Source organism: Phyllostomus discolor, chromosome 3, assembly GCF_004126475.2.
Source record: "Phyllostomus discolor isolate MPI-MPIP mPhyDis1 chromosome 3, mPhyDis1.pri.v3, whole genome shotgun sequence".
Taxonomy (NCBI): domain Eukaryota; kingdom Metazoa; phylum Chordata; class Mammalia; order Chiroptera; family Phyllostomidae; genus Phyllostomus; species Phyllostomus discolor.
In genome coordinates this window covers 203,683,505-203,710,146 of record NC_040905.2, presented here as the reverse complement: position 1 = coordinate 203,710,146, position 26,642 = coordinate 203,683,505, and the positions used below count along the sequence as shown (strand labels likewise).

The following is a 26,642-nucleotide window of genomic DNA, read 5'->3' as shown; positions in this document are numbered from 1 at the left end:
AATTCCCAGTGAGGGCACATGCCTGGGTTGCAGGCCATGGCCCCCAGCAACTGAACATTGATGTTTTTCTCTCTCTCTCCCTCCCTTCCCTCTCTGAAAATAAATAGATTAAAAAAAAAGAAGCATGATTGGTAGGAACGAAATAGACAGGGTATGTTAAGAATAGTATAGGAAAGGGAGAAGCCAAAGGACTTACACGCACAACCCAGGGACATGAACTAAGTCGGGGTTGGGGAGGGGCTGCTAGAAGGCAGGGGGTACCAGCCAGAGCGGGGCGAATGGAAAAGAAAATCAGGACAACTGAAACAGCATAATCAATAAAATATACTTAGAAAAGAAAAGAAAAACCCAAGGGGATTTGTAGGACTTGAACCATAAAACAAAATAATGTTTTTAGTTTGCTTCAAGAGAATTTTTATGTATACTTAACAAGACAAAACAATCGATGAGAACCAGTTCCCGGGGGCCTAGAGGACCAGTTGACACCTCGCAGGGCATGAGTGAGGTACAGACGGAGCTGGCAGAGAAGGAGCCAGACAAGATGTCAGTGGCCCTGCACCACACCTTCTTGTAACCACTTACTCAAAATAACTATTTCAGTTGTCTCAGGACAAAGGGGTAGAGACTATTTTCCCAGGAATCCTTAGCATCAAAAAAGACTTTGGCAGCTTGGCTCTTTTTTCTGCTGGGTATGGTTTTACTTAGTAAAATTCCTTTTGAAAACGTGAATCTGTCTGTTCTGCTGAGGAAGAATGCTGGAAGCTGGGTCTGTACTCAGGACTTTGTCTTCCCAGAGGTTAGGTCTGACTTGGGAAGTAGAAACTAAAGGGAAAAGCCTCCAGAGGGAGGAGAGAATTCAGGGGCAAAGAGCTTGACCCAATTTGGACAACCTCGTTTTCGCTTCTGTGATTATGCTCTGCTCCTTCTCCCAGAAGGATTTGCTTCAGCCAGACACCATCCATTTCCATTAGGTCACTTCTCTTTCCACCCTTTATCTCTTACCTACCCCAGCATGATGCCTCCTAGGGGTAGTTCACATTAGTTGATAGGCTGGTGCTGCCTAAAGAAACTTAGGATTCTTCTGCCCTTATTTCCAGAAAATCAGCATAGCTCTAAGTAAAGCCGACACCTTCCTGCTTGAAAATGCCCTCTCGGCCCAGAGCACCTTCACACTGGCCATTGCTGCTTATGCTCTTTCCCTGGGAGATAGAAGTCACTCACAGTTTCGTTCCATTGTCTCAGCCCTGAAGAAGAAAGCTTTGGTTAAAGGTACGTGTTGTTCCATATATTTTTTCAGCAAGCGTTTACTAAGTATGCAGAGTCTGCTCATTCTGAGAAGTAGGTAGTGCCATGCAAGTTGAGTAAGCCACAGTCCCTAGCCTCAAGGAACAAACCATTTCAGTGCGATGCAGTAAGTGCCGTTATTCATTTATTTCTTCATTCATTCAACATATATTCATTCATTCCTGAATCTAATAAATATGTATCAAGTACCTCCTATGTACCAGGCACTATTGTAGGGTCTGGGGATAAAGCGACAGAAACAACAACAAAATCCAGACCCTCATGAAACTTACATTCTACTTAAGGACAAACAGATATGATAAATAAGTAAAGTATTGCATTTAGGGAATAGGTTGATGATGGCTTACGTGAAGAAAAATCAAGCAGGGAAGGGAGACAGGGCAAAGTAGTGGGTTGTAACTTTTGATAGGGTGATCAGGCTTAAGCCTCACTGAGAAGATGGTATTTGAGTTGAAAGCTGGAGGTGAGGTGACAAAGCCAGTCAGTGGCTACCTAGAAGGACATGTCTGGTGGGGGTAGAGTATGTGCATATACCCTGAGGCAGGAGCCTGCCTGGCACCCCAGGAATGGCAAGGAGGCCAGTGTGGCTGGAGAGGAGTGAGATGAGGGGTAGAAAGTGAGGTCACGGAAGGAAAGGGGGAAGCAGTCTTCTAGGGACTTAGAGGTCATCACAGGAGCTCTGCAGGACTCCTGGATACAGTCATGCGATGTGCAAGGCACTCAAGCAAGCCAGTGAATTGAGGCTGAAATCCAGCCTGTGCTCCACTTCCTCAGCCAGGCACCACGGTTTGGGTTTGCTTCCACCCTGAGCAAGGAGTGCCTGTGTCTCATTCACATCAAGGTGCCGTGGGGAACAGTGGGCCCTAGAACTTTAATTTCCACTTTAAGTAAGAAGGGGAGGCATTGGAGGATTTTGAGCAGAAGAGTGCATAACTTGCCTTATATTCTACCAGGTTGGCTATAAAGATATATATTTCGTTTTGAAGACTGAAGGTGAAAAATAAAGAAAGAGAGAGTAGCAGTGGGCATTGGCTAATGTGCCTGTGTCAGCACAGGTGTGATTGGGCACTTCTTAGCCCTCTCTTGGGTGAGGTTTTCAAAAAGTTTAATAAATCTTACATGAAGTTTATCTCCATCTACAAAATTTGACTTCTGTCATCATTTAAAAATGACAGGATCTTAACATATATCTCAAAACCACTTATATAATACTTACACTAACACAAAAGAAATGTCTTGATTATTGTAAGATATGGATCATAAAATTATAAAATTTAAGAGCTAGAGCAGAACTTAATTCAAATAATGTTTGAGCTGGAAGTATCTTTAAAAAACAAATATTTCATTCTAAATACAGAAAATCTGAGTCTCCAAGAGGAGAGGAAAACATCTTGTCCAAAGTCATGCAAATAATAGAATCCTGAATTTTAGGCAGACACATTTTCACTAATCTTCAAAAATAATTTCTAGCCCTGGCTGGTGTGGCTCAGTGGATTGAGAACCAAAGGGTCACTGGTTTGATTCCCAGGCAGGGCACATGCATAGGTTGCACGCCACGTCCCCAGTAGAGGACGGGTGATGTTTTTCTCCCTCTCTTGCTCCTTCTATTCCCCTCTCTAAACATAAATAAAGATCTTTAAATTTTTTTAATTATTTCTAAATATGCTTTACTGTTTTTTTAAAAAGTAATTTAACAAAGGATTTGAGGTTACAGGCTTAAATTACTAGAACAATAACAAACAAATATAATTTAGAACCTAATTTATTAAAAGTGCTGCTTATATGAAATTATCTTTTGTGCTTTAAATTGGGAGCAAATAATAGAAGACTGAATAAAGGCTTTGGGTGTGATCTCACAATTTCCAGAATGTAGATCTTTTTCTGTCAGAAATTTCCAAAGTGCTGAAAGTGGCAAAGGTGTCTTGTTAATGAGATGACTTTTGGAAAGTCCTCAGGTAACCTCAGGATGGGGCTGGTTGCCTGGGGAACCCACCACAAGATGAGTGATGAGAACTTTCAGTACCTGCCCACCCACACCCACCAGGAAGGGGAGAGCGGCTGGCAGGGGTGTCCAACCTTTGGTGTCTCTGGGCCACACTGGAAGAAGAGGAGTGGTCTTGGGCCACACATTAAATGCGCAAACACCAATGAAAACTGATGAGCAAAAAAAAAGGTTTTAAGTCAATTTACAATTTTGTGTCAGGCCGCAGTCATAGTCATCCTGGGCCGCATGCAGCCCCTGGGCCACGGGTTGGACACCCCTGGAGAGGTTAAATAAGTCATCAGTGTCCAATGATTTGATCAGTCGTGACTGTGTAATTGAAGCCTCCATAAAAACCCAAGAGTGCAAGATACAAAGGGATTCCAGGTTGGAACACATGGAGATTCAGGCAAAGTGGTGCACCTGGAGAAGGCATGGAAGCTCTGCACTCTTTCCTTATGCCTTGCCCTGTGCATCTCTCTTGTCTGCTTATTCCTGAGTTATATCCTTGTATCATAAGCTGGTAATAAGCTAGTAAGTAAAATGCCTCTCTGAGTTCCGTAAGCTGCTCTAGCAAATTAATCAAACCTGAGGAGAAGGGTCTTTGGAACCTCCGATTTATAACCAGTTTACTCTGAAGTACAGGTAACAACCTGGCTTTGGGATTAGCATCTGAAGTAGGAGCGTGGGGGGAGAACATCTTGTACTACTGAACTCCTAACCTATTGAATTTGATATTATCTCTAGGTGGATAGGGTGAAAATTGAGTTGAAATCTCTGACACCCTGGAGGTGTCTGAGAATTGTTTGTTGGTGTGGGGGAAAGACTCTCCCCCAATGGAAACTGAGTCTCAGAACTGTCCTCTGCTACCAAAAGTTGTGAACATTCCACATCAACCTTTTTATATAAGGCAAAGAGCGCTGTATAAAGGGATCTTGTTTTGTATTGGTCACCTTGAGGAAGCTCTTACAAAAGGATAAGAAACTTCTGAAAACCAGAAGGCCTGGATCGAAAGAAACTGCTAGAATTGCTGTGTCAATTCACATTTTTAATCGTATTAATCAGCGTGATTTGTTGATGTTCAGGTAGTTTACCCACTTATCGTTTTTGGAAAGAGGATCTTCAAGAGGAAGACAGCCCTGTACCTAACACTAGTACAGCACACATGGTGGAAACCACTTCCTATGCTTTACTCACCTTTCTGAACTTGAAAGATATGAGTTATGTGAACCCAGTCATCAGATGGCTATCTGAAGAGCAGAGGTATGGAGGTGGCTTTTATTCAACCCAGGTAATGTTTCTTTGTCTTGTTTCATCCTCCTGAAACATGCTTGCTGCCTTGCTCACCACACATTCCATACTCATTCTTGCATGCTATAGGCAACAATAAGTGACTAGCATCGAAGGACTCTTAGAGTCTACCTGCATTGACACCTTTCTAAGACAGAGGAGCAGAACAACCCTGAGAGGTTCATTCTTGGAGTTAGTGGCCAAGTCAGACTCAAAACTCAGTTCTCCTGACTCTGAGTTTAGCTCTTCCTCTATGACCCTAGTGACCACGAGTCCCTAATAAGTTAATCAGCAATTATGTTACACCCTATGTGATAAACAGTGGCTGCCTTGTAGACAAAGATACTGACATTTCCTCCCCCAAGAATAAGTAAAAAGTGAGAGAAATACTGATTGCTACATGTTTATCTACCAGTTGTAAACTCTTTTGATGTATGGTATTTCACATTACAACTGATGCATGTATTTTACATTATAACTATGTAGGTATATAAAATACACCTATATTCAAGTTTAGTTCAAATGTTAATATCTTCTCTATTCCCTGGATGTTTGGACAATGACAGAGTGTATGAATGTATGAATGTATGAATATATGAATAATGTAGAGCTCCAGGGGTTCTTCGGGATTACTCTAGTAATCATCTGATCCTGGAGGCAAATAGGTTTCATCTTGGGTACACTAGAGGCTTGACAGGAAACAGTGACCCATTGATTAGCATTGGCTTCCACAGACATGGGCAGACAAGACGGCCATGTATTTGACATCTCTGATATGTTTACATTTCCTGATTTTATAGATGAGAAAGATAAGGTCAGAAAAGTTAAGTTCATTCACTTATCCCTTCAACAAATACTTGTTGAATAGCTACCATATGTGTACCGTATTTTTGGACCATAAAATGCAACTAGGTTTTAGAGGAGGAAAATAAGAAAAAAAGTTTTGAAGCAAAAAATTTGGTAAAATAACATATAAAGAACATAATATTTCACCAAACTAAATGTAAACAGAACTCAACGGCAGCATTAACAACCATTATTCCTCCCAAATTGGCAGAGGGGCGCGGGGGCAGGTTTGCATCTTATAGTCTGAAAAATACGGTACATACTAAATGTGATGGATGCCAGAAAAGATACAATCCTTTCCTTCTGACTCTTACATTACAGCAGAGGAGGCCAACAAGGAACTATACATAAAAATATTACAAATTGAGGTGAATGGTCTAAAGGGCAGAAGGGGAACCTTAAATAAGGGGAAGGGGAAGCTTATTTATGGCTTCAAGCTGAAATCTAAGGAGAAGGAAGGAGTCATGCAAGAAGTCGGAGTCATTCTTCGAAGAGCTCAGGACTGTGGAGAAGCCTGCACATGAGGCCACACATCTTTACTGTCGTTGCTGAGAGTAACAACCTCACTGGGGAGGAGAGAACTGCCTCCCGCCTCCCCAGCCAGCTTCACTCAGTCTGCTCCACCCACTCATAAGAGAGTGATTTGCAAACAGAGAGCGTGTAAATAAGCTGAACCTGTTTTTATGCCTTGCTGCTTGTTGCTAGGATACAATGAATGCCATCGAGGGCCTGACAGAATATTCACTCCTGATTAAACAACTCCACTTGAATATGGAAATCAGTGTTTCTTACAAGCATAAAGGTGACTTCCAACATTACAAGATAACACAGCAGAATTTCCTTGGGAAGCCAGTAGAGGTAAATGAAAGATGTTTTATAATATTTTATAATTGGACAGGACCTTAGAAATCATGTTTCACCCTTATTTTACAAATGTGTCTATTCACTACTTAAACATATAGCGAGTACCTTTTGTATCCTAAGCAAGGGTACAATGTTCTTGGCACTGAAGACTCAAAAGTAAAGTGCCAAGAACCTGTGTATACATGTGTGTGTCAGGCATGGGGAGAACAGTCGTTTAAACAGACAGTGAAAAATAAGAGCTGGGTAGGTACATGGAAGGACAGAGGGGGACCTCCTGAACCAGCCTGAGAGGAGGAGGGTTTTGTCAGAGGCATCCAGATGAGTAGGTTACATCTGGAAGCATTTAGCCAGGTAAAGGAAAGACAAGAACATGTCAAACACAGAGAACAGCAAGCACAAAGGCACAGCAGTAGAGGAAGAGAGAAGACAATTTGGGAGTCCTCCAGTGGTTCCATCTGGCCTGGTCATGCATGCAGACTGTGGCCAAAATGGAATTGACCTTTAGGTTCTCCAACACCTTGCCCCATGTCCTTTGCTACTTACTACTGCATTTTTAAAAATGAAAACCTTGGTGGCCTATGAGAATTTTCCAAAGAAAAGGACACACTGGAAAAACTAGGGTCCATATTAATAATAGCTGGCAGCTACTAATACATGTTTTTCCAATGACTGCATTTTAGATGATAGTTCTTACTGTCCACGATCTCCACGAATTCATGTTTGTGAAAGGTAAATTTAATGTAAAAATTGCAAACTAGTAGCTCATAGTGTGTCTTATATGTATATAAAGATGGATATGGCTAGAGATGTAGATTTAGATATAGATATATTCCAACATTTATTTTTTATCTAATATTTATTTGTTTATTTTTTATATTTTGTCCTTACCTGAGGACATGTTTATTGATTTTAGAGAACGGGGAGGGAGAAAGAGAGAAAAAGAGGGAGAATAACACTAACGCAAAAGAGAAACACTGATTAACTGCCCCTCGCACATGCCCTGAACGGGGACTGAACCCGCAACCCAGGCATGCACCCTGACCAGAAATCGAACCTGAGACCCCTTGGTTTACAGGATGATGCTCCAACCAACTGAGCCACATTAGCCAGGGCTAATCCAATATTTAAGTCAGAAAAAAAGCAAAGCTACTTTGGCTGAAGGGATGAGATGGCCCAGCTAGCCACTGGCCTCATCTTTCCACCCTTCTCCCCACTGGGAGAGTGCTGAAGCACCTCCACACACCCCCTGGGACTCTGGCTCTCAGGAGGAAGATGATTGTGAAACGACTTGTCCCTGGGCGACTGTTAGAGTGGTCGAGATTCCACAGTTGTTCCTGGTTTTCAGCAGGTCCTCCTTTATCTACAAACCACAAGAGTCCCTGGTTCTCAGTGCCGGCCAGGGAGCATAGCTGCAGCTCCACAGCCTGCATCCTGAGTTGTTTTCTGGAGGTGTTCCACTTCTAGATGTGTGTAAAAGTCTCAGGATATTTGGTTTACATTTTAAGTGATGCAGGAGTTGAGAGGTCAGTACTGCCTAAATGCCAGAAAAATCCCCCAAACATCCAAAATGTTCAGACTCAGGATGCCAAACAACATCATCTCTATAGTAAGTTTCTGCAGTAAATATAACCTTTTGTTTCTGAACTGTACACAAATAGTCACTTTCCCAGTGTGTTCAGCTATCTAATTTTGTAAAGTAAACTATCTCAAACCTTAGTGGCATAGAATAATACCACTTTATTATCTCGTGATTCAGAGTCAGAAACGTGGGCCGGGTGTATCCGTATGGTTCTTCTGCTGGTGTGGCATTGACTGGGGTGACACGGCTGGCAGCTCACGCCAGCCTTGGCTGGGAGCTTAGTCACCGCTGTCGGCCAGGGGCCTCAGTTCTCTTTCCTCTGGGTCTCTCCGCCTGGCTGTCTGGGCTTTCTCGCAGCCCAGCCAGCTGGATTCCAGGAAGAAGAAATTTTTCTAAATTTGAAAGCATAATCTAAAGATCTCTTAAGATGTGTATCTTAAGTTATTCAGAAGTTACTCAGAGTTACTTCTGCAACATATTCTCGGTCAAATGGGCCAAACAGTCGACCCAGATTGAAAGAGAAATGTCAAGACAACATTACAAAAGAGCATGAGGGAGGAGAAAATATTTGCTAGGCATATATCTGATTCATATTTAGAAAATATTGTATAAAGAACTTGCCCTGACCGGTGTTATTCCAACATTTAAAATCCAGAGATTTCAGATAAAAACCTGATTTCCCAGTTCTGCTGAAAAACCTAATATCTGGCAATAGGGTGCTGGCAGTGGCATGCATTCTTCAATTTGTCACAGTCCCCAGTTTTGTGACGTGCGTATATGTGCTTATGTCCATACTTGCTTTGCGCCTGGGTCTCTGCAGGCATTTGTGCTTTTGGCCGCCACTCTGGTAACCTTTCTCTGGGAGCATTTAGAGTTCACCAGACATTCACAATCTGAGCCAAGGCTCCAAGCTCTGATGAGGAGCTCTTGGCCTAAAGATCATGGTGAAGAACCAACTTTTCAGGCCACTTACTCAAAATGATCTCTCCCATGCTTTGTACAAATTAGAGCATTTCTATGGTAGATTTTCCCTGGAAGGGTGAACTAACTCAGTTCATGTCTTCACTCTCCTCTTAGCAGAGTGGGGAGAAGAGCAGCAGCACCTAAGGATTTGGCAGGCTTGGGTGGGGTGCTAGGTGAACCAGGTGGGTTGCCATGGGTTTCCATTACAGAGTCCAGAGGAAGTAGGGAAAACAAGCCATTAGGAGGTGGAAGAGGTGTGCAAAGCAGAAGGTAGGAGGGGCAAATATAGAGTGCACCTACTTTAGAGTTATGTTGACGTTCCCTGTTCTTGCTAAGGAAAAGGATCTCCTTTGGTACATAGGAGGCTAGGCTCTGAAAGGAATTTATTTAGTCGGCAAAGGAAATGAAGAGCTTATTTTACCATAACCACATAAAAATGAAGATGTAACCAAAATGTTTTCTTACATGTTAGTTTTGCTGGCTTACTTAGGCGACTTCAGACACCTTATTTAGCTGTAGAAGGGAAAGGAAATTCCAGTATTTTTTCAGTGCCTACTCTGTGCATAGGATCTCCAATGCCTTATCCATTCAATCTCACATGAGCTTTGAGTGAGGAAGCTGGCGGGTGTCTGCTCACTCTTCTCATTGCTCTCTCCTCCCTCCCTATCAAATAATAAAAGAAAGCATGGTTTCTCCATCCACCTTTCCAGGTGCCTGTCGATGATGACCTCATTGTCCGTACTGGATATAGCAGTGGCTTGGCTACAGTGCACGTAAGTATTTCATTGAGAACCAACTTATTTGGGAGTTAGGTGTCTGCTTACCCTAAGTAACATATAATGAACTAGGGACTTTGCCACAAAGTTACAGATATCTAGGCTTTGGTAACTATGACTGAGGTAGGATTCATTTATCTAATTCTTTTTAGCTATCTTATTAACTGTACACATAATTTCTTTTTGAAAATAGCTTGTATTTTTAAACCTTGTATGTATATAATCTGTGTATCTGTGGAAATTACATACATAATTGCATATACAGGGTTAGGCAAAAGTAGGTTTGCAGTTGTCTGTATAGAAAATAATACAATAATAAATAAGTAATAATACAAGAATAAACTCTGTGTTTCACATACAACTGTAAACCTACTTTCCCCCACCTTGTATATGTACATTTACAATGTCATGCTTACATGTGTGTATATACATGTGTATGCATACACATGTATATTTTCTAAGATTGGTAACAGAGTCACATCTCATTTATCCACCGTCATTGGGGGTTGAGAGAGATATATGTATATGTATCTATGTAAGGGCTTAAGTTTATTCTATTTTAGCCATAGACTACATGGATACACATAAACAGAAAAACTTTCCACTAAATGGCTAAATTAAAAATGAAATATGTTTTCTGAGCATAAATTAACATTCTATTGATGACTTTAATTATGCTCTTATCTTTAGTACATTTATTCCTTCAAAGACTGTATCAGATTTCATGGGCAGGGGATTGATGGTCCTTTTCTGTCACTTCTAGTTGTTGTTGATGTAACTACTTCCTGCAACACCCTGCCCATCCATACACACCCGTAATTTGTTCTTTCCCACGGTGGTGTGTGGGGTGGGAGAAAACAACACTTCCTTGTAGTGTTACGTGTAAAATCGGAGTGTACAGGCTCAAAGATGAGAATCTTAAAGTTTTCTGAAGAGTGAGGTGCTCAGATTTAACTATGTGGAATTTGGACCAAGATTCTGCCTAGCCAAATACTATATGACCTCACCTATAAGTAGAACTTAATCAACAAAACAAACAAGCAAACAAAACAGAACCAGAGACATGGAAATAAAGAACAAACTGACAGTGACCAGAGGGGCGGGGAGAGGGGAATAACGGGGGAAAGAAGGGGAAGGGTCAAGTCAAGGAACATGTATAAAGGACCCATGGACAAAGATGGGGTGGGGAAGAGGATTGGATGTGGGAGGTGGGGTGTGGGTGGGGCAGGGAAGGGTAATGGGGGAAAAATGGGGACAACTGTAATCGGACAATGGAAGAAAAAGAAGAAAGACCTAAAAGAAAAAGAATAAAATTTAAAAAGAAAAAAATAGATTCTGCCTGACCAGGGGTCAGTTTTTGCTTACTTTGGGCTTCTCAGCTATGTTTCAGGTGGTGGAGGTGTTGAAAGTCCAGCTGCTGAGAAAATGGGTCTTTAATGTGCACCATCTGCACTGGATCTGGAACATGACACTTTAAGCATCCATCCCATTTATAGCAGCAGGCCTGCCGTAATACGTTTTTCCCCTTCCCACTTGAAATCAAATCTTCTTGTTTACTTGTCCCAATGTAGGTAACAACTGTGGCTCACAAAACTGGTACCTCTGAGGAATTTTGCAGCTTTCATTTGAAAATTGAAAGCCAGGACATCAGCGGTAAAACAGCATGCTTTACACTGTAATTTTGCCTAAGCGTAAAGACTGTCAGAGAGCTTCCCTGATTAGAAAATTGTGCTTGCCCAAAAATCAAAATTTCTTAATCAGGTTCTTTAGCAGGTTCACATCAGAGTGAACATTACTGTAATTTATTATAATAGAAGTAACTCTTTAATAATAGTTGGAAATCTATGTTAAACAACTTAGTAACTAAACTAAAGGTATGCACTATTGATCAAGATATTGTTTTGACTAATTTACTTTTTCAGAATGAAACTAGTTGTCTAGGCCAGGTCACTCAGTTGGTTGGAGTGTCGTCCCCATACACCAAAATGTTATGGGTTCAATTCTCAGTTAGGGCACATACATACCTAGGTTGTGGGTTCGATCCCTGGTCAGGGTGCATACAGGAGGCAACCAATCAATGTTTCTTATGTTGATGTTTCTCTCTCTTTCTCTCTCTCTGCCCCCCACCCCCATCTCCCTCTTCTCTCTCTAAAATCAGTAAACATATCCTTGGGTGAGGGTTTTTTAAAAAAGAAGAATGTAACTAGTTGTAAAGCTCCCCACTTTCACCCAGAAATGTCTAATCTCTGATCCTTGAATTTCTGTTACTTTCAAATCAGTGTTCCATTCTACGACCCTGAATTTCCCTATCACCCTGTCGGATTTCTACCCCTTACACTTTCTGTATCCCAAGGGTTCTGACAAATACACATTTCTCTGCCTCCATCTTCAACTTGGTCTCTCCAGTACTTATGGCCACTCATTAGTGTGCCATTTTTTTTCTATTTCTGGCCTTCACATTCCTCTCTGGTGGGTTAGTTCTCCCCTCAGTCCAAAAGCAAGTCCACATGCACACTCCAGCCCCCTTTAGCCGTGAGCTCAGGGTGTGTTTCTCTTTGCCCTGATGGCTTTCGTGTGTGGCTCCGAGGCCTGTTCCTGCAGGAAACTTTCCAACCACCCACGAATCCACACATCTGCTCTTCCTCCCTACATCCTCCCCCCAAACATGTTAGTTACCAACACATATTTACCTTTAATGACTCCTTCCTTAACTCATAAGTTCTTTGAAAGCAGCAAATCATTCTAATGGTTTAAAGATTTCCTGGTGTTGTCAATAGCCACAAATTTTCAGTAAAATCACCAAAAGTGCCAACTTCCAAACCACAAATCATTTTTAAGTGTGTTCGGAGGTATGCTCATTAATGATTCTGTTCTGACAGTTTCAAAAACAGTAAATAATGGTTCATTCTCATTTTTGTTTGTTTGCGCTAGGATCCACAGGCACCTCGGACTACAAGCGCCTAGTAGCATGTGCGAGGTGAGTGCATTTCCACAGAGGGGACTATAGGCTTCAGGAGCTCACATCTGCCACTGTACTGTTTCTTTACATCTTTTTGAAATCTAAGATGGCCAGAAGATGCAAGTTGTCCACCTGTTTAAATGTGGAATGTAACGGATATTCTTAAATAGCTATTCACTGTACAGAACGGCTTTGGTTTTTGTTCATACCTAGTTTTCCCCCCTGTTTTTGGCCACCTTCTAATTCAAACACTGTATTTTTTATTTGTCTTTCAGAAAGGTAGAGATGTGATGAAAGTATTAGGAAAAGAAAAAGAAAAAACAGTTCTCTCTCATAAGCAGCTCCTACTCTCTCCTTTAGAAAGACAACCTGCACCCAGCAAAAGCGCTGGCCAGCATCAGCCAGTGAGTGTGGCTCACTCAGGCTGCACATTGAAGACAGCTGGTGGGGAAGGCCTGTACTGCAAGGGGCCTGCCCTCCAGAAGATAATCCAAAGATTATTCCAGTTTTTTTTAATCCCCCGTTATATAGCGTGGGGCAAAAGTATGTTTACAGTTGTGAGTATGAAAAACACAGTTTATTCTTGTATTGTTATTTATTAATTTCTGTATCATTTTCCATACAAACAACTGTAACCCTAATTTTTCCCCATCCTGTATAAAAAGTCTCTCATCAAAAACTCATTCATTTGAATTCATTGACAAGAGGCCTAAGTCCAGATTGTTAGTACACAAAAGAAAACAAATAGAGATGCAATATTGAATATTTATAGTTTGGTTTTTACAAACTCGGGGCAGAATGTTCAAAAAAGCCAGGTGGCCTGCCTGGTGTAGCTCAGTGGAATGAGCATAGGCTGCAAACTAAAGGATCGCTGGTTCAATTCCCAACCAGGGCACATGCCTGGGTTGGAGGCCAGGTCCCCGGTGTAGGCCACGTGAGAGGCAACCACACATTGATGTTTCTCTCCCTCACTTCCCCTTTCTCTAAAAGTAAATAAATAAAATCTTAAAAATACACACACACACACACACACACACACACACAATCTGGGGGGGGAAGCTGGGTGGAATATTAGTTCTGTGATGCTGAAGTTACATTGGATAAATAAGAGTAATTATATAGTACTTATTCATGTGAGAAATTCTTTGTCTTTTAATATTCTCTCTCCTGATATAAAAAATGCCAGCACACAGTTTCTGTGTTCAGAGTCTCTTTCATGTATTAAGCTTTTTACAACCTCTCTGTTGTATTTATAAGAAAAGAAAAAAGGATTTTATTTCTCTCCTTCTCTTGGAACAAAATGCCTTTGGTAAAGAGTGCTGTCTTTGGCAGCACGCAAAGGGCTTCTTGAAAGGATGGTTTCCTTCCACGGTAGAAACCGTCACCATGGCAATCAGTCACCAAGGCTCCAGCAACCTTTCATAGATACTTTCCAGTCAGGAGGCCCTTTTCCATCCTGTTGACAGAGTCTTTGCATCTGTGAGCAAGAGTTCTCTGCTTCTGGTGATACTCACCCAATTAGGGACATGTCCAGATGTCATATTACATTCCACCTTGCTTTTTATTCTGTGAAAATTGTTACTCTGGTGAAGAATGGACTTAATATTTTATAAGCCATAAATCTTATATTTTAAATTATTATGGTGAATATTACACCTAAAACTTTGAATAGGGTCTGCTTTGTACACGCTCCGTGAAGTGTGACTGGGGACAAGAGTACCTCTGCCTGCCCCTAACTCAAGTAAGACCTCCCGTTTCAGCGATACTCACTCATTTAGGTGAGATCAGTTCATTTTTCCCCCGTGTGAAGCTGTTTTCCTGGTTTCTTCCTTTAGTCCCGACTGCTCTTTCAAGTTTCACTCTTGAGTGGCCAGCTGCCTCTGAATCATCTTGAGGTGAAGCTGGAACCTGGAACTCGGTCTCTGCAGGACCACGCCCACTCTGCCCCTGCCCCCCATCTCTAGTCCTGGACCCCCCAGCTCGCCCCTCTGTACTCTTCTAACTCTGCTTCAACGTTTAGAATTATAAAGATAAATGTAAAACACAAGTTTACATTTCTTTATTAACAATAAGAAAATGAGCTCTATAAAGGGAAGATGATTTGTAGAAATCTCGCAGTAGAACTGGGATAAAACCCAAGTTTCCTGGTATTCTTTTCTCTCTTACCAGAAGAAGAAAAACCCAGAAAATCTTCCATTTTACTCCTGCCACCTTACTCCTTAGCTTCTCCACAAGCACAGTTCTTAGGCAAAGGATAGTCCTTAAAACATTTTTTTAAAAATAAAGTGTTTATTGTGGAAAATTTAGAAAATAGAAGCATGGAAAAGAGATAATCACTTATAATCTTACCATACAGAAAAAAATAGCTGCTAATATTTTAGCATATTTCCTTTCATTATTTTCCTGATCATGCTCATTAAATTGTTTTCCCATATACAACTAATTTTCTTCTTTGAATATTCTCTGTTGGAAAAAATACAAAAATGAGAATTAAGAAACATGCAGCTCTGGAGCTAACCAGTAATGTGACCTTTGACTGAGTGCCTCACTTTCATCCTCAGTTTCCTCAAGGAGTTAGTCAAGAGCTTGGACTGAATGGCTTCTATCTCTTCCAGCTCTGTTCAGATTAACCGTCAAGTGGGTAAACAGTTAGTATACATGACTAAATGGTCCCTTGCAACTTAAAATTCAGAGATTGCTATGCATATATTGTAGTGGGGATCCGACTTTGAAAATTAAAGCCTACTAAGGAATATGGCCTTTTCTTAAAGAATCTGATCTATTTATTTACTCCATTTCCCAATCTCTAATTATTTTAGCTACAAGCCCAGCAAAGAAGAATTATCATCCGAGTCCTCCCATGCAGTGATGGACATCGCTTTGCCCACTGGAATCAATGCAAACACAGACGACTTAAGAGATGTGAATGTTTTTTTTTAATATTATTATGAATTTTTGGTTTTCTTTACTGCATTTTTTCTCTTTTTAATATATTTTATTGATTATGCTATTAAAGTTGTCCCATTCCCCTCCCCTTTACTCCCCTCTGCCCTGCACACCCCCTCCCAGCCACATTCCCCCCCTTTAGTTCATGTCCATGGGTCATAAGTTCTTTAGCTTCTACATTTCCCATACTATTCTTACCTCCCCCTGTCTATTTTCTACCTACCATCTATGCTACTTATTCTCTGTACTTTTTCTCCCTCTCTCCCCCTCCCACTCCCCTATTGATAACCCTCCATGTGATCTCCATTTCTGTGGTTCTGTTCCTGTTCTAGTTGTTTGCTTAGTTTGTTTTTGTTTTAGGTGTGGTTGTTAATGATTGTGAATTTGCTGTCATTTTACTGTTCATATTTTTTATCTTCTTTTTCTTAGATAAATCCCTTTAACATTTCATATAATAAAGGCTTGGTGATGATGAACTCCTTGAACTTGACCTTATCTGAGAAGCACTTTATCTGCCCTTCCATTCTAAATGAAAGCTTTGCTGGATAGAGGAATCTTGGATGTAGGTCCTTGTCTTTCATGACTTGGGATATTTCTTTCCAGCCCCTTCTTGCCTGTAAGGTCTCTTTTGAGAAATCAGCTGACAGTCTGATGGGAATTCCTTTGTAGGCAACTGTCTCCTTATCTCTTGCTGCTTCTAGAATTCTCTCCTTCATTTTTACCTTGGGTAATGTAATTATGCTGTGCCCTGGTGTGTCTCTCCTTGGGTCCAGCTTCTTTGGGACTGTCTGAGCTTCCTGGACCTCCTGGAAGTCTATTTCCTTTGCCAGATTGGGGAAGTTCTCCTTTATTATTTGTTCAGATAACTTTTCCACTTGTTGCTCTTCTTCTTCTCCTTCTGGTACCCCTACAATTCGGATGTTGGAACGTTTAAAGATGTCCTGGAGGTTCCTAAGCCCCTCCTCATTTTTTGAATTCTTATTTCTTCTCTCTTTTCTAATTGGATGTTTCTTTCTTTCTTCTGGTCCACACCGTTGATTTGAGTCCCAGTTTCCTTCCCATCACTATTGGTTCCCTGTACATTTTCCTTTATTTCACATAGAGTAGCCTTCATTTTCTTTTGTTTAATTTGCAACCCAGTTCAACCAATTCTGTGAGCATCCTGATTACCAGTGTTTTCAACTGGACATCTGATAGGTTAGGTGTCTCTTCATCACTTAATTGTATTTTTTCTGGAATTTTGATCTATTTTTTCGTTTGGGCCATTTTTTTATTTTTGTCTTGACACACCTGTTACATAGTAAGGGGCGGTGCCTTAGGTGTTCACCAGGGCAGAGTAACCCACCTCTCTGATTTGTGACTCTGTATATGGGGCAGGAGTCAGAGAGGGAACAATGGTGCTTGCTCCACTCTCTGCCAGATTTCAGTCACTTCTCCTGCTTCCCACAAGCAAATTGGGCCCTTCTGGTGCTAATTCCTATGTAGGTGGGTTTGTGTACATTCTAGGACCCTGTGGGTCTCCCCATAGGTCTTTTCAATCAGTGGTTTGAGGCTTTATTTCCCCAAGCTGGGATCCTGGGTTGTGCGGTTAGTCCTGCTCCTCCTTTGTTTCGCCTGGTTTGTCTGTGCATGAATGTGGGACTACCTGGCCCACCCACTGCTGCCTTGTCAGCCAGCTGCAGCCTGGAGTGCCCTGTTCCACAATCTGCCACCTCACTGGGTCTTCCAGCTGCCACCTTGTCGCCTGGCTGCCCAGCTCCACCCCTCCTACTGGTCTGGATGAATGTGTCTTCTTTAACTCCTTGGTTGTTGGACTTCCATACAGTTTGATTTTCTGTCAGTTTTGGTTGTTTTCTGTTTTTAAATTGTTGTTGTCCTTCTTTTGGTTGTGTGAGGAGGCACAGTGTATCTGCGTATGCCTCCTTGGTCAGAAGTTTTACTACAGTATTTTACAAAGATACTTCCCTCGTTCTAGTATGTCATTTTCATAGATTGACCAGAATATTGTTTCCAGACCAACGATCTACCTAAATTTTGATTTTTCAGTGAAGTTGGTGCTGCTGTAGAAGGATTCTTGTGGTGCTGTAAGAAAGGAATTTCAAAGGGCATTTGCATAGGAGAAGTTTGAGTGTAAATTTATTGGGGTGAAGGGAACTGATATGCTGTCAGGGATGTAGGAGGTAGGCAAGCTCTAGTAGCAACTGCTTTGAGATCCTTGATGATCTTCCATATATTTTCTTGTTTTTGGGGAATGAGCAGGCTTTCTTTCAAACTATCCAACCGACCTCGTGGTTTTCCCAGGGATGTGTTCGGCCCACCCCCAACCAATCCCTTTCCTGGATTTTCTGGGGTTTCATGATTTTATCCAACCTGATTCCCCACCCCACCCCCCAGGTTTTCCTAGGCTGAATTCCACCCTTTTATGTCATCATTTTGGCTCCAGTTCACATGCTCCAAAATTCTGCTGCATCATCTGGCTTCTGCTGTATATGCACTTACCTACCCCTGCACCATTTTGACTTCTACTGCATGTGTGCCTAGCAAAGGAATTCCCCTTGCTGTTTTTATCCCTCCTTCAGTAATCCCAGCTAATGACTGGTAACCATTTTTCCTGTCCACTTTGGGATTACGTCCCCTTGGAAGACAATGTAGCAGGCCCCTAGGGAGCCTGTGAGTGCTGTGGCACCCTGGTAAATCAGGCTTAATGTCCCATTCAGCTCCCTAGTGGGTCAGGTTTGATGTCCAATTCCATTTGCTCCCCTCCTTAACTAACTAGCTACTTACAATAATAAAGTAAGGGCATATATTTCTATGGCACAAAAACTGTGAGTGCATATGATAACGTTTCAGCTTTTTAAAGAGAGGGAGCTGCTCTTCAACTTCTTTGATTAGTGACTTATTTCCCCATGATCTAACATCTCATTGGGTGAGTGCATTTAAACAAAAAGATCATAAAATTTAACTCATGCTTTTCTCTTTCCTCCTTTAGCTTGTGGAGAGGGTGGATCAACTATTAACTGATTACCAAATCAAAGATGGACATGTTATTCTGCAACTGAATTCAGTAGGTTCTACCTCCCATCATTCTTTATTTACTATTACTATTCAAAATGTACAAGCTAAAATATTATCAGTCTCTTCTCTCACATAATTTCCTTAAACCTTGAATTTGCCAGATTCCTTCAGATGAGTTCCTCTGTGTTCGATTTCGGATAGTTGAATTTTTTCAAGTTGGGTTTCTGAATCCTGCTACTTTCACAGTGTATGAATACCACAGACCAGGTAACCAACTGTACTCCCAAATTTCTTCAGAAGACTACTTTGTGTTCATTACAAAACCTTCATAAATCCACTAGAGGCCTGTAAATTTTATATATTGCCTCTTCTGGGCTCACTCTTCACAAAAGTCCCAACTTGGACATACAATCTATAGCAGAACTTCGAGCAAATCATCCCACCTCTCTGGTCCTCAGTTGCTTTATTTTTAAAATAACTAAATCAGATTGCTCTCAGATTTTAAATCCTGTGCCTCAAGTTTATTTTTGGTGTGTATTTTTATTGCCCCTTTTCTTTTTAGAGAAGCCCACTTAGTTTCCAACTTCTTAATCCTTCCAGAATCAACTTCCTTCCACTATATTCTCATCACATTTTGCAGAGAGCTGTATCAGGGTAGTTGTCACATTCATATTGCATCGTAGTTACTTGTTTGTATGTCTTTCTCAGCAGCCCCAGACAGAATATTTCCATCCAGTGTGTCCCTAAGGATAGATGTGTCCCTATCATCTAACAGTGTCAGGTACATAACGTGTACCAACAAATGTTTAATGAATGACCCCAACTTAATCACTCTGCCACTTCGGAGAATATTAAGTGATTAGAGAGCCCTCTGGTTCACAAGACAGATAACTCCACTTTGGACAGTTCTACTTCTTAGAAAATTCCTAGAATGAACCACACTCTGGTATCCATTCATTTTAGTTTTAACTTCTGAAATTACATAGAATACACTTAACCTCAGTTCCCCCTGAGAGATAAAATACATGTGCGCACACACACACTTCCTTTCTTCTCCAGTCTAGACAATTACAGTTCTTTTAATAGACTCTCATGGAACATAATTTATTTCCTCTCATTCATGGAAGCACCAAATAAGTTCACTCTAAGAAATGAGTGTCGAACAGTAAAACTTCAAGCACAGAAGGGAAGGTCATTTTGAGGGTAGAGGGGCCCATGCCAGGACAAGCAATTCAAAATTTAACCTCTGTGAGCCTTTCATACAAAAAAAAAAAAGGATTTGGAATTGATGATCTCTAAGACCCCATGGGCAAGATTCATGGGGTATTGAATGCCCTGTGTGTTGATCAGGCCCCTCTCCTAACCATGCTTTTGTTGCTACAGAAAAAAAGTGCACCATGTTTTATAGCACATCCGATAGCAAGCTTCAGAAAGTCTGTGAAGGAGCAACATGCAAGTGCGTGGAAGGTAAACTTTTTTTAATATGTTTTAAAGTTAATCCAGGGCTAATCTGGGGGAAGCTGCGTGACAAACCATCATCCCTCAGAAGGAGAAATGTCATCTCAGCCGATTGAAAGCTGATTCCTTGAGCACTGTGAAACTACGTCTCAGCAACTCCTGAACAACCCGATAGTTTCTACCGTACAGAGGTGGAGAAACACTATCCGGACGGCTCTTGGCTACCAGAGGGATAATATGATGTGAAGTTCTTACTTTTCACCTGGTCTTTCTTATGTAGTAGGACTACAACCAAAGAGAAGAGGCTCCTCTTTCTTTCCCATGTCCTCCCCAGTTAGTGAGTTCTCCATTCAGTCTTCATAAATCCAAGGCAGCCTTCTTGGCCAAGAGAAAGACCCAGAGCTCACAAATAATCACCTGACTTCATGAGGGCCTGGGTTGGTTTGGTTTTATTTTGGTTTTCCAAATTCTTAATGTCTACACATTTCTTGGTTACTTGTCGCACCATTTTATAACTATAAATCAGTGAAGTTACCATTTTCTTCCTTCAAGGGACATTTGATTAAATTTAAAATGGGAAGCCCTGGCTGGTATGGCTCAGTGGATTGAGTGTGGGTCTGCAAACCAAAAGGTTGCTGGTTCAATTCCCAGTCAGGGTACATGCCTGGGGGTTGTAGGCCAGGTCCCCAGAGGGGGCCACCTGAGAGGCAACCACACATTGATGTTTCTCTCCCTCTGTTTCTCCCTCTCTTCCCCTCTCTCTATTAATAAAAAAATATAAATAAATAAATAAAATCTTTTTTAAAAAATGGGAGATTTTCCTCCATTCTTCCATGGAAGCATATACATTTCTGAAAAGCTGACTGTGGAGTGGACTCTCCATTCTAAGAATAAGTCTCACGTTCAAGACTTTGTTTTTATTTGTTTTGTTTTGTTTTTGCTTTATATACTATTTCACTTTATGGAAGAGGAGAAAATAGGTCTTAGCAATCTAGTATTTGTAAGATTATATTAGTTTGTCTCCTAGCTCATGGACACTGTGTTTTCTCTCATAGAGAGTGTGCTTCCTATGTTAACCTTTTACCATTTTTCACAAAATCCAGCTGACTGTGGACAAATGCAGCCAGAACTGGATCTGACAGTCTCTCCAGATGTGAGAAAAAACACAGCATGTAAACCAGAGATTGCGTATGGTAAGTTCAAAAGTTCAGTATATAGTTCCATTAAACATGACATTTTACGAATACATAATCAGGAAGGTCATTAACTTTATGTTGTGATCATATGAATACAACAGTCCGTATATTTCTTTGCAGGAAAGTGCTATCAGTTTTCAGCATTAACATGTAAAGTTATTTATCCTCAACAAGAAACATGATCTTCATTAAAAACGATGGAAGTGATGTGCACACCCAGCCAAGATACTTTACTCCAAGAGATCCCGTCGAACTAAAGGCCCTAAAATATAATTAAAGAGACTTTTTGAGAAGTCACAATGGTATAAGATTTTACTCATAACTGCACTCTTCCAGTCAGTAGAGCAGAGGCAGAAACAAAGGTGGTTTTAAGGTTTGATTTAAAAAAAAAATCTTCAAAGACACAGTAAAATATCAATACTAAATAATTTTTAATATATCTAGAATTTCAGTGCATGTTTGAAACTCTCCATTTCAAAAGAATCATCTCCTTCTGGCTGTCCAGAGCTCAGCACTAAATTAAATGCCCAAGTGCAGTTGTAGTCTTATCTCAGGTTCCTCATAGAATTAGCTCCTTTATTTTCTGTCCATAGTTTCTAACATTTATTTCTGGATTTTTTTTTAAGAGAGAGGGAGAGCACATTGTACACTGTCTCAAATCTTTTCTTGGTAGTTGGTAGGGCATTATTTACAAATAAAAAATCAGCACAGTTGATTTGGCATTATGCATTTACCAACTGCTTTCATGTAGTTTCTCCCTGGAGTCCTGTAAGTCACCTTTGAGGTAACAGAGGATCATTCTTATTTTACCAGCGAAGAAACTGAGGCTCAGGGAAACGAAATAATTTTCTTAAAGCTATGCCAGAAGTAAGTAGTAGAACTGGAGCCATTCTGGTCTCCAGTATGATTTTCATATATTATACTAAACTCCCTTAATGGAAAGACAGCCATCAGAATGATTTTTGTGTGGTTTATAGTCTTTCTTTCCTTTTAAGTCATCTTGATTGTTTTTAAAAAACTAAAAGGTTGCCCAACTCAGCCAAGACCCACTGTAGTTTTTAAAACTCACTGAGGTCTGAAGAAAATACTTTATTCTTATAGCAAACAAAAATTCCATTAAATTCTTCCTTCCGTTTTAGAACTATTTAAACTCTTAACCATTAGAAATCTATTTAACATGGTGAATAAATGCAAGCTGGAATTAGTTTATTACATTAAAAAATAACTTAGTGGCCTTTTCAGGGGACTCTGGGGTTCTACTGGAATAGTAGAATAGAAACAAAATAAAATGGTTTCCTCTCTCCACCTATGCCCATAGTAGGTACGTCGCTCAAATCCACCATAAAGGTTTATGAATCTAAAATTCAGAACAGTTTTCATCTATTTTAAGCCACTAATTTAAACAGCCTTTTTTTGTTTCCCACAATGAGTTCATTCATTCATCTATTATGTCTTTTATTGAAAGTAATAAACTAAATCCAAATTGCATTTATTCTTTGAGTTAAAATAGGTTTCTGATATCTAGCTAGCTTGCTAAGATCTGAAAAAATGGACAAACATTTTAGGTCATTCAACCCCATCAAAAGCAAAAACAGAAGGGTCTTTTCTCAGGCCACATGGAAGGGATGGGTCCCTTCAAGCTGGTCATTCCCGAACTGAGGTCAGACCCATGGTAGATGCCCTAATGAAGAGAACCTGCATAGGGAGTGGCTCGTGTCAGGGAGCTGCCAATCCAAGCAAAGTCAGAAAACAGAATGCTATCAAAAACCAAAGATGAAAGCCGGTGGAGGCATCCAAGGAACTGAAGCAAGAGAACCAGGAGTCTCACAAGGCGAGCCTGAGTGATAGACAAAGGCCCCCACTGTGGCTGTGCAGAGAAGGGAGAGGCTCTTCAGGGTTCCCCATGGCCATGATCTCCTAATCTCACAGGATCAGAATCTGATCTTTATATCTGACAAAGCCTCCTATTGTTTGTTTTGTGTGTTTCTGTCTTTTAATTTAATATTACTCTTATCCAAGCCAGCCTGTTCCATAACAGTAGCCAGGGCTAATGATTCTGAGTGGAATGAGTCATTAGAGTAATGATCGGTAGAATCAGACTGAGAGTATCTGGGAAGGCCTCTTGGAAGAAGGAATAAGATCAACCTCAGGCTGCCAATAAGAGCTTGCCACAGGCTCCCTTTCTCATCTGTTTGACAAACTCTGGCCTCTGTTGGACATGATATCAGTAGTATTTAGTATGAACTGTTGTTTTCTTTTTTACCAGCTTATAAAGTTAGTATCACATCCTTCACTGAAGAAAATGTTTTTGTCAAGTACACTGCAACCCTTCTGGATGTCTACAAAGCTGGTGAGCATTCATTCATTCATTTTTCCATTCAACAAATACTTAGTACTTACTACATGACAGGCATTTTATTAGACACAGAGGATGCAACGTGAATAACACAGTCAGAGTTAGTGTTTTCATAAAGTTTATGTGCTATGTCAGGAGACACATTTTTAAAGAAAGGAAATGGACAAATAAACAATTATAAAAATAAGACAGCCCTGTTTGTAAAGTAGGTTAACAAATATTTGCATACTGTTATCTTCATTCTAGGTGTACATTCTTAATATATGTAAAATTTAAAGCTGTACAAATATCAAAACACCACACATGCAACAGTTTGTATAAGAATCGTGAGCTATACAGTTCAAGGCTAATAAATTGGTGTTTCTCCTAGAACACAGTGTGCTTCCAGTAGGTGAGGATATAAATAATAAAAAGATTAGTGATTGCTGAAGCTGAAGTTAATTAACTATCCTGTCTTCACCCGAATATGCTTGAAATTCTCCATAAAAAATGTTTTAAAAAAACGTGGTGAGGCACCACGTAGCCACGCTGCTAACCGTGCAGGGGTGAATTGGCAGGTGGTGCTGAGAATGTTGTGTATGTGTTGCTGCAACAGGAAGTCATAGATTCATGGTGATCAGAAAAGCCTAAGGAAATTAGCCTGAAGTAATATATGCACACAAGAATTTGTGTTACCAGTGATGGGGATTGTTCACATAGTTACTATTGTTTACTATTTACCAACACATTCAGAAGTCTTTTCAGGATTTAATAATTAGGATGACTTTGCCAGAGTTTGATAATTCACCAACTCTGTTGTTTTTAGCTACCGACTTTTTAATTTTGGTATACAACATATGGAGATTAATATTGTTCAACTGTAGAGAGGGTCTTTTAATTCCTGTTTCTACAAGAATAATAACAGGCAAATATATACTGCTTACTATATATATAGTTCTAAGCACTTTTCATATATCAGCCCATTTAATCTCATGACAGTTCTACAAGGTAGGTTTTATTTCCATGCCCATTTTTCAGATGAGGGGGCTGAGCCCTTACACAAAGAGCATAAATCACTTGTCTGGGGCCACACAGCCCGTAAGTGGCAGATCTGGGGTGCCACCGAGGCTCTGGAGTCTGAAGTCTGAACCACAGGGACATTGTTGCTCTTCCATAGCCATTAGCCTCTTAATATAAACTTATACTCACTAATAAATAGCCACGAGGGGCTGAAATACTTAAGAGAGTTTATAATGGTGACACTGTAACACGAATGTGATAAACTTCACTTGTATGTCTCTCAGGTGAAGCTGCTGCTGAGAAAGACTCTGAAATCACCTTCATTAGAAAGGCAACCTGTGTTAATGCTGACCTGCAGAAAGGAAGCCAGTATTTAATCATGGGTAAAGAAGCTCTCCAGATAAAACACAATTTCAGTTTCAAGTAAGTCACCGATATTTTGGCGTCTGAGGTCTTCCCTCCAAAATTGAGTGTAATTTATTCTTAAATACACTACCTGTTTCTTACGTGCCCTGCTGTTAACCAACAAACCATTAGGAGAAATGATTGAAACTATTTCAGTTATTTAAAATAATTGAAACAGTTAAAACAAAGTTTAAAACAAAGAACTATTTAAGACCATTAGGACAGCTGAGGACTCGCTGACACATAAGCCGAGAGCCTGCGTTGGAAGATGAATCTGAGGGTGCTCATCCGAGCCCCAGCACCACAGCTGCACACTCCAAAAGCCTTCAGATAGCTCCGTTTGTAAAGACAAAAATGTTTATGCATTTTACTATCATTTTTTAAAAAATAGACATCAAAACAGATGCCATCCCTGCCTTTAACCGTGGGAGCCCCACGCAGCTTCATGACCATCAGGGGTCTGAGGACCTTCCCACAGGGAGGCGGGTCCCTACGGGCTGGCCGGCAGCCTGACCCTGGGGGACCTGTCAGGCTGAGCCCAGTGGAAGCTGGCGCTGCTCTCTTTGTGGGCGTTGTCACAAACGCTTTGTTTTCTTGTTTTCTTGGCAGGTACATCTACCCTTTAGATTCCTCCACTTGGATTGAATATTGGCCTACCGATACAACATGTCCATCATGCCAAGCATTTTTAGATAATTTAGATGAGTTTGCTGAAGACATCTTTTTAAATGGCTGCGAAAATGCCTGACAAATTCACCTGCGTACAGTTTTCACTGTGGACTCCTGTTGCTGAAGTTTTTTTCTTTCCTTTTTTTTTTCCCCCAAACATTCACAGCTGGTCTTATTTGGAAAGCTCACTTTAGTTAGAATTAGTGGCACTTGCTTTTCTTAAAGAACGATTTTAAGAGCTGTAACTTTCTGAAATAACGTGGCCTTGGGGGCATGGAGACAGATGCTCATTCCAAAGTTATTGGACACCAGAAGCAATAAATTGGACCATCTAAAACCCACCTCGCTGGAATGTTTGCTGGGGACAAAAGAATAGCCCACTGAAATGTAGTACCTTACAAAAACACAGCCTCTGCTTAAAAGAAAATACCAAGGAACAGAAAACTGATCATTAAAGCCTGACTTTGCTTTCAAAGTGTGCGGAAAAGAGTGTTAATTTATGCTAGGTCGGCTTCCCCTACACAAAGAGGTGAATTGAGGGAGCTGAAGAAGGCGGCAGTAGAGACCTGAGAAGGCCGAACCTCAGAGCCCTTTGCAAGCTGAGAAGGTAGGAGAGTTCGTCCTTGCCCTTCCTCCTCTGTTGCCCTTGCCGCAGCCCCTTCGGGGCCCCTCTACTCCCTTCCCCTACCTCCCAGCGCATATTTGTTTCTCCAGGAACTCACTCCTGCCAGCCTTAGCTCTCCAGGAAGGCAAGCCCAGCACAGCAGCCTGGCAAAAAGAAACTGCAGTCATCAGGAGACGTTAGTTCTAGTAGGTGTCTGGGCCTCAGTTTGAGCTTTATAAAAAGGATTTATAACGGGAGGCTCATTTTCAAGTGAGATTTTGCAGCCCATTAGAGCTCCCCCCTATATTCCCATTTAATGTCTCAAACAACCCACAAGGTACAGGAATTATTATCCCCATCTGACAGGAGGACACGAAGGCTCAGAAAGAGGAAGCAATTTTCCCAGCCCAGTAAGGGACAGAGTTGGTGAC

At 40.9% G+C, this 26,642-nt stretch overlaps 1 protein-coding gene across 7 annotated transcripts in view; it reads left to right on the top strand.

The window, feature by feature from the left end:
• Nucleotides 1–26,082, top strand: part of C5 (complement C5) — a 90,974-nt gene extending 64,892 nt beyond the window's left edge. For 6 of the 7 annotated variants that reach the window (XM_036022156.1, XM_036022153.1, XM_036022151.1 and 3 more), the window contains exons 28-41: nucleotides 1,098–1,269; nucleotides 4,372–4,577; nucleotides 6,128–6,280; nucleotides 9,539–9,601; nucleotides 11,176–11,257; nucleotides 12,536–12,581; nucleotides 15,383–15,485; nucleotides 18,499–18,573; nucleotides 18,686–18,791; nucleotides 19,908–19,991; nucleotides 21,086–21,175; nucleotides 23,445–23,528; nucleotides 24,818–24,956; nucleotides 25,548–26,082. In XM_036022156.1, the coding sequence (XP_035878049.1) occupies nucleotides 1,098–1,269; nucleotides 4,372–4,577; nucleotides 6,128–6,280; nucleotides 9,539–9,601; nucleotides 11,176–11,257; nucleotides 12,536–12,581; nucleotides 15,383–15,485; nucleotides 18,499–18,573; nucleotides 18,686–18,791; nucleotides 19,908–19,991; nucleotides 21,086–21,175; nucleotides 23,445–23,528; nucleotides 24,818–24,956; nucleotides 25,548–25,686 (1,542 nt within the window). In that variant the 3' untranslated portion in view covers nucleotides 25,687–26,082. Of the gene's footprint in view, nucleotides 1–1,097; nucleotides 1,270–4,371; nucleotides 4,578–6,127; nucleotides 6,281–9,538; nucleotides 9,602–11,175; nucleotides 11,258–12,535; nucleotides 12,582–15,382; nucleotides 15,486–18,498; nucleotides 18,574–18,685; nucleotides 18,792–19,907; nucleotides 19,992–20,841; nucleotides 20,886–21,085; nucleotides 21,176–23,444; nucleotides 23,529–24,817; nucleotides 24,957–25,547 lie in introns of those variants that run through there. The other variant, XM_036022155.1, reaches the window with a different exon arrangement.
• Nucleotides 26,083–26,642: the final 560 nt, after the last annotated feature.